Raw genomic sequence first — 16,366 nt, 5'->3', positions numbered from 1 at the left:
TTGTATGTAAACATATTGCCTCTCTGCTTTATAAAGTCACTGTAATCCTCCCATGATCACTTACTTGCTTTGTGATGTGGGCGGCATTGTCACAGATGCAAGGCTGAGTGAAACGGTAATGCTGTAATCCAGCAGGGCTGACTCATCGAGCTGTGGATTAGGGCGCTGCATATCCTTCAACGTGGAAACAAAAAGCAAGAACTAAAAAAAAAGATATACTCATCAGCAGAAATCTATCAGCAAGCAATTGGCCACGTTGAACTTTTTGTTCTTACTTAATAATAAAACAGCTTTCATCAGGAGAGGTTTTGTGAAAGTTGATGTGAAAAGCAATTAGACGATGAAGTTCCCTCCTTTCTCTCTCTAAGGAGAACCTTTCAACATTGATTTAAATACTTATGATTATCTTCAATGACATTTTTTAACAACTTGTTTTTAAACTGGTTTCTTTCTAGAATATTTGTAAATTGCAACCAGAGTAATCTAAAGGTAAGGAAACTCAAACACTTAACTGAAGGTTAAGATATGATCTAATTTGATAATTGGACTTAAATGCCTTTTTGATTTCTGTTTTCGAGAGGGGGAATGTTTTGTTTTGCTTTATCCAATCTATCATTTTCATTCAACACAGACGATGTTAACGATCAGAAGGAGCATTAAACATTTTTATGATTATTAAAAAACATATTATAACCTGCAAGACTCAATCTTATGCCACGCTAGTCGCCATTTTCTTGGCAATTAACTGTCACTATTTTTCATGGAGGTTACTAGGTCATTAAATACCTATTTAAACGGATTATGACGCCATTCTAAATCCCCCCCCTAAAAAGCTCGGAGTGGATGATTGTTTCTCCAATCAGGGGAAACAGTTTCAAGAGAGAAAAATTTGAGATATGGGTGGTTCCAAATATGAAACCAGACTTGATGACTATTACAAATAAAAACACATTAATAGTTGGTCTGTTAATGGACGTAAACTGCAATCTTTGGCTTGAGAATGTGTCACACAACACGCCCATTCATAGCCCCAAACTCACATTTTTCACATCGATATAACTGAGTTCTGCCAGTTGGCAATGAACATGAATCATATGCACTCAAACTGTCCAAAGTGAACATAATTCCTCGTGTATATGCTGAATGTTCTCGTCAGGGAACAGTGGTTGAAAATGTGTTCTCAGTCATCTTGCCAAATGAGAGCGAAAATTAAATAGTTTTTCAATTCACAAGCCTAATTTTGGTTTCTAATGTAGTGGAATAATAACTGCAGTATCAATGACAACACATTAGTTTGCTCTCATAGATTCACGCTCACCACACAGAACAAAACTCAATGATGTGCAGTAAATGATGATGATGATGATTGTTCTCTCATTTAGGCATAGCTGGAAACCCAGTGCTCTTTAATGAAAATGGAGATGCTCCTGGACGATACGAGATCTACCAATACCAGATCAAAAACCGAACAGCCGAATACAAAATAATTGGCCACTGGACGGATCAACTCCATCTCAACGTAAGCATCGCCTCTTCCATTCCTGTTACGTTTGTGTTAGTGTTAACTATTAGAGTCCTATGCGGGAAAGTTGTTTTCTCCAGCTCTGCAGCTGCGTGTTTGCTCACTGACTCCTCCTGAACCATTTGATAGCGCTTAGTGCCATCTTCAAAGGTGTAAATATCCAGAGGGCACTTTAAATGATTAACAGGGCGGACTGTGATGAAAAGAAAGCCATGAGAGCTTAAGGACAGACGTATTAAATATCATCTCTCCAGACGGCATCACTGACTTCCAAAAAAACAATACTGTGGGCAGGGGGTGTGATGAAGTAACAGCATTATAACAGTAGATTACATAAAGGAACCAAAACAAATTCCGTTTTGACAAAATGAAGAGGAAGCCTTGGGCAGCCAGAAGAGAGTACAATTGAACACATGAAGCAGCTTGAGAGGAGCTTTGCCTTCTTTACCTCTTTTCAACAACATGTGCTGTGGAAGAAAAAAGGAAAAAAAAAAAGCAACGTTTGTGGTGGGCACCTACTGTGGAATGTGCCAGTTCTTACTCTAAAGCCGTATTTAATTAGCGTTCTTTGAGTTCTTAATTAAATGCACATTTAGAGACACATTTACCGGCTTTGAATGAAAAGCCACAATTGAATGGAATTGATAACGTAACATCAAAGAGAACGGACTCCGTTTGAAATGACGTATTTCATTTATCTGTACAAGTATGCTTGTGAAAGGGGAAAATCCACAAGGGGAGTAGTATCCTGAAACGGAATTTATCTATTTTTCTTCAAATCGTAGTATTGATTTTTTTTTAAACAGAAACAACAATTTACCAAATGGAAACACTGTCAGTTCCCTACAGAGCAAATAGCAATAGCTTTCCTTTTTCCTCTTGTGTCTTACTCTTTGGATAATTTGACCTCCCACTGGAAGACATTTGACCCCTCGTTTGCCCTTTCCCATCCAACGCCCAAATAAATAAAAAAACCAAGTAGCATGGGAGCATACAGAATGGTACTTCAGGACGGGTTCAAGAACCTTTTTTCTTATCAATAAAACATAATTCTCTCCAAATTACAACATTTTAAAGGATATGAACAGTGTGGTTCTCTACAAACGTCTTCTCCTCTGTCTTTGTCTTCCTCTCCGTCCATTCATGTCCGTCTGTGTCCCTTTGCCTCCCTCGCAGGTTCCTGCGATGCAGTGGCCCGGCGGTGTCCGTCAGATCCCTTCCTCAATCTGCAGTCATCCCTGTCAGGCGGGCGAGCGCAAGAAGATTGTGAAGGGCATGCCTTGCTGTTGGCACTGTGAGCGCTGCGATGGCTATCAGTACCAGTCAGACACATACTCGTGTAAGATGTGTCGCTTTGATTTACGGCCCAACCTGAATCACACCGGCTGTGTTCCAATCCCCATTGTTAAGCTGGAGTGGAGCTCTCCGTGGGCCGTCATCCCCGTGCTCATTGCGGTGGTTGGCATCATGGCCACGGTGTTTGTGGTGGTCACCTTCGTCCGCTACAACGACACCCCCATTGTGAAGGCATCGGGCCGAGAGCTGAGCTACGTGCTGCTGACCGGCATCTTCCTCTGTTATGCCACAACGTTCCTGATGATTTCTACCCCCGATGTAGGAATCTGCTCCCTCCGGAGGATCTTCTTGGGTCTGGGCATGAGCATTAGTTATGCCGCCCTGCTCACCAAAACCAATCGTATTTACCGCATCTTTGAGCAGGGCTCCATGTCTGTCAGTGCACCCAAATTAATTTCTCCAGCCTCCCAGCTGGCCATCACGTTCACCCTGGCTTCGGTGCAGCTGCTTGGGGTGTGCATCTGGTTTGGCGTGGACCCCTCCAAGGCCATTATTGACTATGAGGACCAGAGGACCTCTAACCCGGTGATGGCTCGTGGTGTGCTCAAGTGTGACATCTCTGATCTGTCTCTCATCTGCTTGCTGGGCTACAGCATGCTGCTCATGGTCACCTGTACAGTCTACGCCATAAAAACCAGAGGAGTGCCGGAGACCTTCAATGAGGCCAAACCCATTGGTTTCACCATGTACACCACCTGCATTATTTGGCTGGCATTCATCCCCATCTTCTTTGGCACTTCACAGTCCACGGAAAAGGTAAGCTTACAACTGTTCCTGTTGGGCAATTTGTTTTTCTTGCTTCTAACTGCTTTTTTTCTAACTCATTTCAGGACTTTAAAGGGTTTTTAGAAATCTTCACAAGCACACAAAATCTTTTTTAATACCAAACCTATTAGGTTGCCTTTTATATTTCTATGGTAAATTCTTTCTTTGCTTATTGCTTCTTCTTGGTTTGTTCACAAGAATGTTTGAAACACTATTGCAGGAGTGTGCAGGTGCAGATAACGAAAATATACACAACACTATTGGTGGAAAGTAATATCGTGCATCTCCTCAAGAACTGTACTGAAGTACTATTTTGAGGTACTTGCATTTTTCATTTTGTGCTCCTTTATACTTTTACTTCGCTACATATCTGAGAGCAGTGTACTTTTAATGCTACTTCATTTCTCTGACATCTATAATAACTAGTTACTTTTCAGAATATTTTTGCATGCAAAACATGATCAACAAGTAAATTATGAAGCAGTGTTAAAGATACAACCAGCACTTACAAAACCTTTTTGGCTTTTGAACCCTGAAAACAAAGGAACCCCTTCCTCTCATCTCCTTTAGTGCCTCACACAGGTCGCCTGTGTCTTCGTCCTGTGACCAGTTGAACCAAATGACTTTCTCTCCTTGTTTTTATTTTCTGCTTTTATAGTTAGCATCTCTTGACCCGTCACATTTTTCTCATGACCTCTTGTGGGGGTCTTGACCCACAGATTGGGAACTATTGGATTTAACTACTCAGTATATTAGGCACTTATAAATAGGTCAGTTAAATTAAATTCTGGTTATATATAGAAATAGAAACTAGAAATTACTAATTATTAAATAGAAATATAATATGCTGTTTATAATATGCCTTGGTCAGGGGCTATTTTGTAATGTATAATTAGTACTTTTACTTTGATACAAAGTACATTAACTAGTAGTAAGCACCTTCTGCTCTGAATATTTCTTTACTTTTACTTGATTGAAAATTTGATTGTCAGATTTTTATAAGTAGCAATACCACAATTTCAAAATACTCCATTATTATAGTTATAAGCAGTTATTCAATTACTGCACTTAAGTCAACTTTTTTTATTTAAACTGCTGGAGGTCTGCTGTCCCACGCAGACCTCCAATGTTCTATTTCTTATTCTAATACTCCACTGTGCTTTTGTCAACGGATGTCATGTAGAAGCCTCATGTTTCGAATGTACTAACAACATACTGAATGTGGACACATAGAGTTTTATAAGTGCATTCTCTAATAACGGCATGCAAGCCCATGACTCACAGATATATGTGATGGCTGTATGCCACAGTGCATTAGAGACCCTTGAGCTGTTTACACAGACACAAGCTCACACTCGTATTCCCGTGTCAAATCGATGTGCCTGATCTCGTGAGCCGTGGACCTGGATCACATCCAGTAGGAGCTCTGGTAGGCTACAGGTCAAGTGGGATCCAAGGGAGGGCATGGAAATGGAGGTTGGCCTTGGAACTCACATTCAGTGGAGACAGTCGGGGTGTGGAGCCAAAGGGGTAAAGACAATGACAGTAGAAATGTGTAGATCCAGTTAAAAGAGGGATTCTGGCAGGGCAACAAAAAGAGGGGACACTGGTGAGGGGAAAATCCTCACACTGGCATGGATGCTATCAGCAGTGCCAGCATGGGTCCGACAGATGCAACAAATTAATCCTTACCTCCTCCCCTTTGGGATTAAACAAAACAATGCATCAGCACTGGCCTTGAAAACAGGCCGTTATAGTTACCTTTGTGGGAAAGAGGCCGACTGTGAGCATTGTGTCACGCTCAGCATTACAAAAATATTTTCCACAATATAATCTACTACTGCATTGCAGAAAGTCTGCATATGACTGCAGCCAATTGAATTACATTAATAATGCAGTATGTGACCAGCAGCACAATGACTTATTTTCATATGCTGCATGTTGTGTTACCACCACGAAGTTCAAACTACTGTGAATCTGCATATTGGCCTTCTCTCACCCCATAAATCTCCTGCTGTTAACACTAAAGCTGAGCAACAGCAGCAACATGTTGGGAACAATGAGAGACCTGCTGAGCTCCACAGATGCTGCTTGTTACGCTAAATTTACTGAAAAATATCAAGGAAAATGTACTGAAATGTCAACTTCAGCTCCGTCACGATATACAGTCTGGATCACCACACACAGTAAAGAAAAAGCAGTCCAAGTTCAAAGAGCACCTTATTTTTTTTTATGTGAGTGTTGCACATCTTAAGTCGCATGTCAACAGCAGCCGCGGATATCAGCGAGTTCTTTGTTTAATCATTCCATCTCCTCTCTGAAGATGAAAGAGAATAATACAATCACAGAGAGTGAACAGCTTTTTTGGAGGATGAGGTAATCCATTAGCTAGCATGGCTTTGAATAGTAAAATAGAAAAGTAAAAAAAAAAATTGAAGGGTAGGTGATGTCCTACTTTTTGTTTCTTCTTCTTCTTACAAACCCTGGGAAACTTCTCTCACCCTGCTTAAATATAAGGCACTCCGAATTATATTGTTCACTCATTAATAATTATTTAATGTTGAAAGCTGAACAAACAACGTCTAGGAGATAGTTTCACTTTTATCATTTGGAAAACTTCTACCATTGCCCTGAGCGTTGTTAAGGTAAGACATGAAATGGAAGACAAAACTGAAATCTTGCTGCAGGGAAATGTCCTAATTTTTTTTCTTTCCTCATTTGAGAGAGAATAATCATATTTAATATATAACCAGAAGGGGCCTTTGAATGTAGAGTTAGAAAACTTAATTTAATGTACACTCTAATATGGTTTAGTCTAGTCAGACCATGCAGCAAATAACTTTGTCATTGAGGACTATCCGCCCAAGAAAAAAGACGAAACAATCCCTAATATCAATTTATGTTTATGCTGAAGTGACAGCCAAGCAAAGAAGGAAGTATTGTGACGCTATTATGCTGTTAGTTCCCTTTTTCCAACTTCCCTCTTCTTTTAACCACGACCATGATTGTTAATCAACACTAACAATGCGGTTGTTATCGTAACCACGGCGAGAAAGAAGTAATTTTAACACAAACCATGATGACCATAAAAGAGACAGTGGTGGAAGGTAACTAAATGCAATTTTGAGGTAAATAACAATTTTGAGGTAATTTTATGGTACTTTATACTTCTACTCCTCTGCATTTATTTAAAGATTTAGTTAGTTACTATGCAGATTTAGATCATTAATGCAAAATATAAAAAAGCTATTAGTAAATAATGCTCTATTAATATATGTTAAAGGCACATTAGGTAGGAGTGTCCTACAAAACAATCTATAGATGCAGACACTTTTACACCCTCAAATATCACCAAGAACAACGTCAACCTCTATTAAAGTGTAACACTTAGATGCAGGTTGTTAGCACACATCCAAGAGGAAGCTACAAAAAAAGTGGACACTACACCATAAGAAATGCCAATAAAGTAAGGCGAAACAACAAGCGGACAAAGCTCTTCCCAAAACGAGAGCAGATCTGGGGTTGGCTTTCATGCGCGGTCGAGCACATTGACTCTCGTTGGCCAATTTTCAACGTTGTTAACAAACTGCAACCAAGAAATCTTATTCATTGTTTCTTTTAATAAATAAGCAGTAGAGAGTTATTATAAATACGTGAGACAAATTTGACCCACCTTGACAAGCTGCAGTGTTAATGCATTAATAATTACAATCCAATCATAAAATATTTATTATTCTGAAATTGGCCATTTTATTTTTCTAACTTGTAAGTATAATTTGATGCTATATCCTGTGTACTTTTACTTGAGTATGATTTAGAATGCAGGACTTTAATGCAGTATTTTTACACTGTAGTATTGCTTACTACTTTCACTCAAGCAGAAGATCTGATTGCTTCTTCAAAAACCACTGAAAACTGATTTAATTTTCTGTGGGAAGCAAATAACAGATAATGTCAGTGTGGGGTTAGATCCTTAAACATATATATGTAATATGTATGGAACATCGTATTTTGTTGTTTGATTTGGAGGACTGGTTTGCTTTTACTGCCTAACAATAAGGTAGCCAGTTTTGCTGTGCTAGGCTGCATGTAAAAACACAAACCCTGTGACTGATGGGCTGAGCGGTTACATAAACGATGTTCTTATTTAGGGAATTAACATGTCAAAGCAAACACACCTCATAATCATTTTACTGTAAATGACAGGCCGCACAAAGCCTCACAGCCCACTTTGACACGTCTTTCAGTGCAATTAAATGCTCCACTTCCTCCGGGTCTTGATTTACCTTATTGAGCCGCCTATGTGCTCATCACCACTTTACAGCACAGGCCTCTGCCTCAGCATTACCAGCACACAGTCATTTATTTGTCATCTGGTGCCAGGATAAATGTAACAAATGCCACGGGAGGCTTTCTCTATCATTCAAACAGGGACATCTGGTCTATCTGTGGAGCGTGATCAGCGAGGTGTTATGCTAGCTGCAGGAATAGACGTGACACCTGCTTACCTGGAGAAACGGTCTAAATCAGCGGCTGCTTCAAAGGCAGGAGACAGGAGGAGAGGCGACGCACAATAGCGTGCATGGGAATGAGGTTTCGGCACAATGGGCTCAGTTCAAATTCAATCAGCCCACACGACGCATGAATGGCCTGATGAATTGAGTGGTGTTGTGTATTTCTCTATGAAGTCTCCATCAGACTATTGGCATTGTCAATTCGACCACAACAAAACAAAAAAAAAAAAAACTGCCGTTAGTGCACTAGTCAGACAAAGAGTGGGAGTTGCAATGAGCTCAACGAGACCAGATGTCAGACTGGAGTGTTCTTACCCGCTACCTGCTACCACCTCCCTCCGGTCCTTTTCCATTTCTCTCTTTGTCTCTTTTCAGTACAAAAGGTAAACAGCATTATTCACAGTAGTGTCCCGCAGGCCCAATAATACATAATGAAGATTGATGATGCAGAGTAGAGGGACTTCGGCGACATCTCGGACCTCAGAGAGCAGTTGTTGTGCTCATTAAGCCTACAGAAGACCAGCCCTCTGGGTCGGGGTCATTGACCTCTGGGTGCTCCAATAATAATGAGAATAATAATAATAATAATAACAGGCTGTGAAGCTGATCAAGCCCGAGGAGTTGTGATCTAAATGACATTCTCCCATAAAGCCATATTATTGTGTCCCCTAAGGCTTCTATTTGTTTATTGGCTTAATTAGAGTGCAATTATAGTGAATTCTCACGGAGCAAGCCCCTCTGCTGAACATTTCCATAGCATGCAGAGAAATAAGACAGTTGCTTAATGTAGAAAGTATTTCGCATCCTGCAGCAGAAGCTCTCTAGAGTCGCTGGTTGAAAATATAATCTGTTTACATTTATTAACCCTCAAATTAATCTTAGGTTATCAGCTAACACAGACTTACTCTCTCAGTAGGCAGCGCTGTGGGGATTCTTTAATTCCTCTCATCATATATGTACTGACAGATCCTCATTGTTTTCCTCTGCGTCTGGTTCAGTCATTAAAGCTGCCATACACTGCTGCTCCTATGTTCTGTTCTGCCTCAGGCTAGATCTGCTGATTGCATGGTGATAAGTGTGTGAGGTATACAGCAGCTCGCTTTGCAGGAGGGTGTTGTGCTTTTTTTATTGAATGCTAGACAGGATTATAGTGAATTCAAATAAGGGCTGGACAATAACAAATGACAATGTGGTCAAATGTGTGTTGTGTTTTGAGCTAAACCAGTTGATTGGCGGCGCCGATATATCAGCCAGGATTAGTTTCTATCAGACATATTGTATCGCCACATGTGTCCAGAAACGCCAAACATTTGTTGAGTTCATTTAGAAACAACAAATATTTGTTTACATTATTTGTGTGTGTAAAGACTTGTGTATGTGAAGAATGTATGAATGACCATCAACCAATATATCATTATCTGATTTTTTGTAAATACCAATACTAGCATTAAGTTCAGTCACTGAAATGAATCAGCAAGTTATTTTTAGTAAAAGTGTTGTTGAGTTTTGGACTGTTAGTCTGATAAAAGAGTTTGTCCTTGTTTTATAGACAATGAATTGACAAAATAATCTGCAGATTATTTGATGATGAAGTAGTTGTTGGTTGCTGCCTGTACCTTTTTTTTTATAGTTGGTATGCTAAATATACATTAATGTGAACAAATTTTGCATGCATTTTATTGAATTGTGAGTATTTTTTCTTTATAAATATCTTTTAAATTGGGGTCAAAGGTGATACATACGGGATTTGGAGCATTTAGATTGCCTTTCGAGAGCTCACAACATGGCAACAGCTGAGCCAGTGGCTTGCAATCAACAGTGCAAACTACGGCAAAAGTGCCGATAGAGCCAACGGTGCTGACCTGAGGGGGAACCAGATGGTGGTTGCTTTGCTTCTGCTACGGCGCCGTCGGTGGGGACGAGGAAATCCACTTTAACCGCCGTGTGAGCCCACTTCAGACCGATGCCTGTGAGCTAATCAGTGGGTCACGCTTACATGCACTCACATGCACCAAAAGCATGCACGGACAGCCGGACTGTGTCAACAAAGCAGATAACAACACCACAGAGTGAGAATGACTTCGTTCTCTGCTCAGGTAGACATTACTCCACCGTACCTTTACATAGAGAATAGTTGTTTTCTGCTACATGGATGCTCTCAATATTATCCATTAAATTAAACCCAACATGTTTTTCATTCTTCCCTCATAATCCTACAGTTTATACTAAGTGACTACTTTTATTTTTGGTTGGATAATTGTTTTTCTCTGTTTATGCGAGTAGCAGCTCGGGTTCAACAGCCTGTCCCTGAGGCAGCAGCGAACTGATCCCAGAGGGGTTTACTGGTTCACACTCCCTACAGCTGGGAGGAGACCACTACAGCTGTCCCTCCATCATACACACCCCATTATTCCATTCTTCTCTCTGGTCAGTGGTCCCACATGGTACCAGGACTGGCTGAGATGAGTTGCAGTCATTCTGGGAGGGGGGGGGGACACCGCCGAGAGCTACAAATAATAAAAAACAAACAAGATATTCAAGTAGAGGTCACATCTGGGAAGCTAAATATGACTCTGCTTTGATGGAAAACCAGCAATATTTACAGTTAAACGTACAAAGCCTGTAAATGGGAGCATGTTTTAGTTGCATTTTTATATCATGGCCTCGGAAAAATGGCTGATTCTGATCTGCTAACACGCATTAAGATCATGTTTTAGTGCACTTTAGTCAGCGGTGGTTTAATTACAGTTGTAAATCAGTTTCGGCAGCAGTTTCATTATGAAAATCTGCTTTGTCATCGTTCCTTCCGAGAGAATAACACTCGTTCCTTCATGTGAATAGTTTTTTTTGAGTTGAAGAAATATATTTATGTTGCTTGACTGTTTAATAAACTGCCTTTTAGAAGACAGGAACTGAACGTATGCCTTATTAAATGCCTTTAAAAATGATGAACAAACAAAAACAGCTTTAGCTTGAGGCAGAATAAGAACCTTAAGTGGAAGATAAATAGTTGTGATAGATTATGTTGTTTACTATAGCAACAGATGCGGACCAGATGCTGGAACTTCAGGCTTTTTGAAAAGAAGTGGGGTAATGTAGTTAGTTTTTTAGATAAACTAACTACATTTTAACTTCAATGATCAATTTGACAATTTTGTGCCGTTTACTGGAAGGCAATGCATTTATCTGCATGGTAAAGTTGAATAAAAACGTCGTGTTTTCATGATGATGACTGCTGCCAGCTCCTTCACACGTTAAAGTAAATCTACTGTAACATTGTGTTGTAGACCTAATACCTCATATCGTAAATATACTCTGAATACAGAACACATGGCATGGAGAAGAAGCCTCTGCCTGAAACATAATTGTCATTTACAGGTTCAGTTGTACATTATCATTTTCTTTTGGGATTGTTAGCACACAGCAGTATTTCTCAAATCCCAAGCAGTCCAAGCAGATACATAGCCACGAAACATTAGCCTCAGATAACCAGTATTTAGCCCAAAATAAATAACAAGTAAAATAATAACTAGATATTTTTGAAGGCTTATTGATCGGCCATTTTGTGCAGGTATTACCTATAAGTGGCCAGGTCTGTCTTTGCTTAATTTTTCCTCCTCACTCCATGTACAGCTCAGGACATCAGCATACTGATTATTAATCATTATCACCCTATTAGGTTACTTAAATCTGCATAGTCTGTGTTGCTTGTGTTGCATTTGTGCAATGTTGGCCAAATAGGAAGAACAGGAAAACCTCCCATTGCAACGTCATACTTAAAAGATACCCTAAATTTGATTATATTGCTGTTTAACATATAATTGTGATTACATACAAACTAATACTTAATATTAATCGAGCTGACTTGACCCTTTTAGTGTTTATAATGGATTTTACTTTAAATGCAGCTGCTAGCCATTTGTTGACACTGTAGACACTGTCGTTATTTTTTATCTCTTGGTAGAAATTTAGCTTTTTTCCCCACTTAAAAGCTCATAATGAATGCACCATTACTGTGACAAGGTAGCAAACATTAAAAAGCTTAAATACTGAGTTTGACAGAACTGCCCTCAACAATGTCAATGTTTTCATTAAAGTTTGACGTATCATTAAACTGTAACTTGTGTGACACAACAAGTGATTCTTCTCAGGTGGCCATTCAAGCAGTGACAACACAGTATTATGTATAGACATTACAGAAGCCTCCCCTCTTCTTTACTGCTTCCCTGAAGATGACTAATTAATTTGCTGCAACAAACAATTAAAATGAAATGAGTAAGAATGTTACTGAGCGTTGCCCTCCCCCTTTATTAGGAGGACTTGACCATGTGTAACATTTTCACAAGCTTGTATCTTTTTTTATGGGCTCGCTTGTTGTGAATCAGAATAGGATCCAATCGACTGCTGTTATCAAATTTGTGTTCAGGTTGATGTGATGGCCATATTAAAACTGGTACGGCAGAAAATTAAACAAACAAGGTGGCCTTGGCTGGTTCGGGACATAAAAAGCAGATGAGATGCTGATTTAAAACAAGTTTTATAAACATCACTAGCAGTAAGTCATTCTGAAGCCTCTATCGGACAAAGTAGAAAAGTACCTCAACAACAGCTTGGCCAACTAACGGGTCATTGGATGCTCTAATTAGAATGATACACAGCAGATGTCACTTGTGCTGTACAGGTCTCCAACCATATAGAAAAATCAGCGAACTCCAACAGCAGAGGGCTAAACTCTTTGTGTTGTGTTTCTTTGACGTTTGCCCCTTTGCAGATGTACATCCAAACGACCACACTGACCATCTCTGTGAGCCTGAGCGCCTCGGTGTCCCTTGGGTTGCTCTACATGCCGAAGGTCTACGTGGTTCTCTTCCACCCCGAGCAGAATGTGCCCAAGCGCACACGGAGCCTCAAGGCCGTGGTTACCGCCGCCACCATGTCCAACAAGTTCAACCCCAAGGCCGGACTCAGACCCAACGGAGAAGCCAAGACCGAGCTGTGCGAAAGCCTCGAAACACAAAGTAAGTACGGAAATGCTAATGAGGAGGCCTCTGACTAAGAACCCACTGCTCCGATGTTTCTCGGGCATGTTTTGTCCTTCAGTGTCTGTAGATCATACACTTTTGATGCAGAGATATAAAAAAATCATTACTTCTTAAAATATATGTGGTAAACACTGTTGTTTATTTACGTATTATTGAACTCCAGAACATATTCCGCAGTTCAATAATGCATTAATTCTACTTCGGTAAAACCTTAATTGTCATTTTCTTTTCATCGTTTCATTGAATTTAGCGGCTACCCCCTGAAAACTAACATCACATGCTAAAAAGGTACCTTCCTTCTTTGGCTATTGCTTTCTGTACTAACACGTCTAGTAATGAAACAATTTGTGGATTACTTGACCAGTCAGCAAACTATTTTGATAATTTAATAATTTATTAAGTCACATGTTTTAAACTCTAATAACTAGGATGTTGTCTCCTGGTGCTGTTAATCATAGATAAAGTGTTTATGTTGACACCTTTCGCTGTGAAACCCAAAGAAAATCATCCAGTCCTCACATTTAAACAGCTGAAACAAGCTGGAAATTGACTAAAACAATGAATCTATTATCAAAATAGTAACCCTTTGAATTACTGTCAAACAACTTGTCAAATAATCAGCTAATCGTTTCAGGTGTATCCTTTCTGAAGCAGCTGTGTCTCTCAGCCAGTGTCTGTTCCTGATGTCGATACCAATAACATTGCTGGGTGCTGCTGTATCAGTGACACACCAGTAAAGTAAATAATGACTTCAGCAGTTCAGTCAGCAGAAATTACTCATGTGACGTCCAAATCGCTCTTCCCCGTCTCGCCTTAGGCGGGGAAAGGTTTTAATCGGTCATGTCTGTCAACAGAAATGCATCCCCTCCGTCTGGCCTGTATTAACAAGGAAATGGAGCCTTTTGTCACACATTTCAAAGCTTTGTTCAGTCCTTTCTTTTCAACTGTAGTGAGAAATGTTTCCCTTCATAGGAGAATAAAAGAGCTGACAGCGTATTCACCGTTATAATATAATATAAACTGTGTGACAATGCAGTGTAGTCAGAATGGCCCATCAGAATAGATACATGTAAATACACATTGCAACATGAACTCCTATCTCGCTTCAAGTTCCTGTGGAGGGTTAATAGGGCCTTTTCGGACAATAAGTCAGATGGCAAAGGCGTAGAATTGATAGCCAGCAGCAATTTATCCTGATGGGGTTACAGTTTACAGGCGCTGTACAGTGCATGGCCATTTGAATAAGCACCATTTGTCATTGTCATCGCCACTGTGGATATATCGCTTGATGAAATTGAAAAATTCCTGTCTGGGCCAGCTCCCACAACTGCCGTGATCCGGTGGCGATATGTCAGGATTTATCTGCTCCACCTCAACGAATCAGCTAACACAGTCTGGGGGAGACAACTGGAAAGTTGAAGCCTGATAGCTGAAGGAAAACGGTGGTGTGATTGGGGACAGTTGGCTTCACAGAACCATCCCCCCCACCCCTCCCTCCCCTCATCTGCTGTAGGTAACACAGGCATGGCTACTGGGAGAAAACATACCAGGAGAGTTGAGGGATTTTGGGGGGAATGATTGGCATTTATGCTACACTGCAGCATGGGGGGTAGAAATCACATGAACACATTTTATCATTTGACATTTCATCTTGTTGCATCAGGAAAAAAGACTAAACAAAAAACCCACATGGCCTTCATTAATCTTCCTCATCTCATAAGGTACAATAGGTAACCTTGACTACATCTGACTCTCAATGACCCCTCTTATTCTTATTTTTTCTCTTTCAGCTTTTCCAACAAAGCAGACCTACATCAGCTACAGCAACCATGCAATCTAACGGACAAATGTACTCATCATAATTTCCACATGGACGGAGAAAAACATGCAGTTGAGTTTCAAACAGCTGGCATTAAAAAATGGATGTGTCATTGTATGGCTGGAGATCACAGAAGTGTTGCCCAAAGACGTGACATGGTGGGAAGAGAGACCACGGGGACGGACTAAACAGGGGACCAGAACAGATAACGGTACAATTCCAAGGTTCAATCTTCTGTCTGCCTCACAAGAATACACACACACACACACACACACACACACACACACACACACACACACACACACACACACACACAAGAAAAAAGTTAAATGAAAAAATACTTGCATGGCAGAGGCTGATGGATGGAGCTTTCCTTTTGAGTGTTTACATTTCAGCTATGCCCTCTTTCAAAAACGTCTCTGTCATCTTGAGCAGTGGTGACTGAAACAGAACTAAAATCAAGAATATGTTCAGGTGTTCTCAATGTCGTCTGCCGGTTTTTGAAAACTGTAATTAATCTTAAAATCCTCAAGGCATCACAAGGGATTAATCAGCACCAAAAAGGCATGAAAACATGGTCCTTGGATTTCTAAAGAGGGTAGGAGGCTTCTGTTTTTGTTTTTATTTCTAAATCTATTCCGGTCTCATGAGTCAACTGACTGGAAACGGTGATCATCTCAACAACGCAACAAATCTGCACCAGACTATTTTCTTTTCTTATCCCCCTCTTTCCGATTTCCACTGAGTCAATAAGGACTACACATATACGATGGTCTCTGCCGGTTTTGAGCATGCCAGTTTCAACATCCTGTGTTGTGTTGTTTAAAAAAAAAAAAAAAAAAAAAAGATAAAAAGTAAACGAAAAAATAATATATTTGGAATGCGTTTAAACTCTGTTGCAGCGTTGTTATCAATTGTTTGGGCTCGAGCCTGTTGTACGTTTAAAAACTGTTCTCAAATGGTGAAGGTCTAGTGAGTGATTATTTATCTGTGTTTAAGTCAGGCCATGATTTGTATTACCAGCTAGCCCAAGGCTGCCACTGCCCTCCACATACCTGTTTGTGCTTTGAAACAGTGGCCCCCGTGGTTAGAATCTACGGTATTTTATCCGGGAGATGTTACTGTAAGCTGTCGTCCAGGATGACCCTCCCATCACTGCCACCAGCTTTTCTCTTGGTCACACGTAGTGTAAGGGGTAAAAGCTTTAGCTGAAGAGATCCATTAGGAGGGGAATTAAGATGAAGTATGCCCTTGAGAGGATTGTGCAATGTGACCTGAAGGTGATATCCATAATGGACCAGCTTCTGAGAAAATTCATTACTACACATGTCCTCTTCAGGCACTCTCG

At 40.2% G+C, this 16,366-nt stretch overlaps 1 protein-coding gene across 1 annotated transcript in view; it reads left to right on the top strand.

Annotated features, from left to right (window-relative positions):
• Positions 1–15,039, top strand: part of LOC129106380 (metabotropic glutamate receptor 4-like) — a 111,082-nt gene extending 96,043 nt beyond the window's left edge. Inside the window, exons 7-10 of the mRNA XM_054617767.1 lie at positions 1,383–1,519; positions 2,699–3,634; positions 12,929–13,175; positions 14,990–15,039. Coding sequence (XP_054473742.1) covers positions 1,383–1,519; positions 2,699–3,634; positions 12,929–13,175; positions 14,990–15,039 — 1,370 coding nt within the window. The remainder of the gene's footprint in view (positions 1–1,382; positions 1,520–2,698; positions 3,635–12,928; positions 13,176–14,989) is intronic.
• The last annotated feature ends 1,327 nt before the right edge of the window (positions 15,040–16,366 follow it).

This window comes from Anoplopoma fimbria, chromosome 17 (genome assembly GCF_027596085.1).
Source record: "Anoplopoma fimbria isolate UVic2021 breed Golden Eagle Sablefish chromosome 17, Afim_UVic_2022, whole genome shotgun sequence".
NCBI lineage: Eukaryota > Metazoa > Chordata > Actinopteri > Perciformes > Anoplopomatidae > Anoplopoma > Anoplopoma fimbria.
This window is presented reverse-complemented; position numbering and strand designations above follow the sequence as displayed.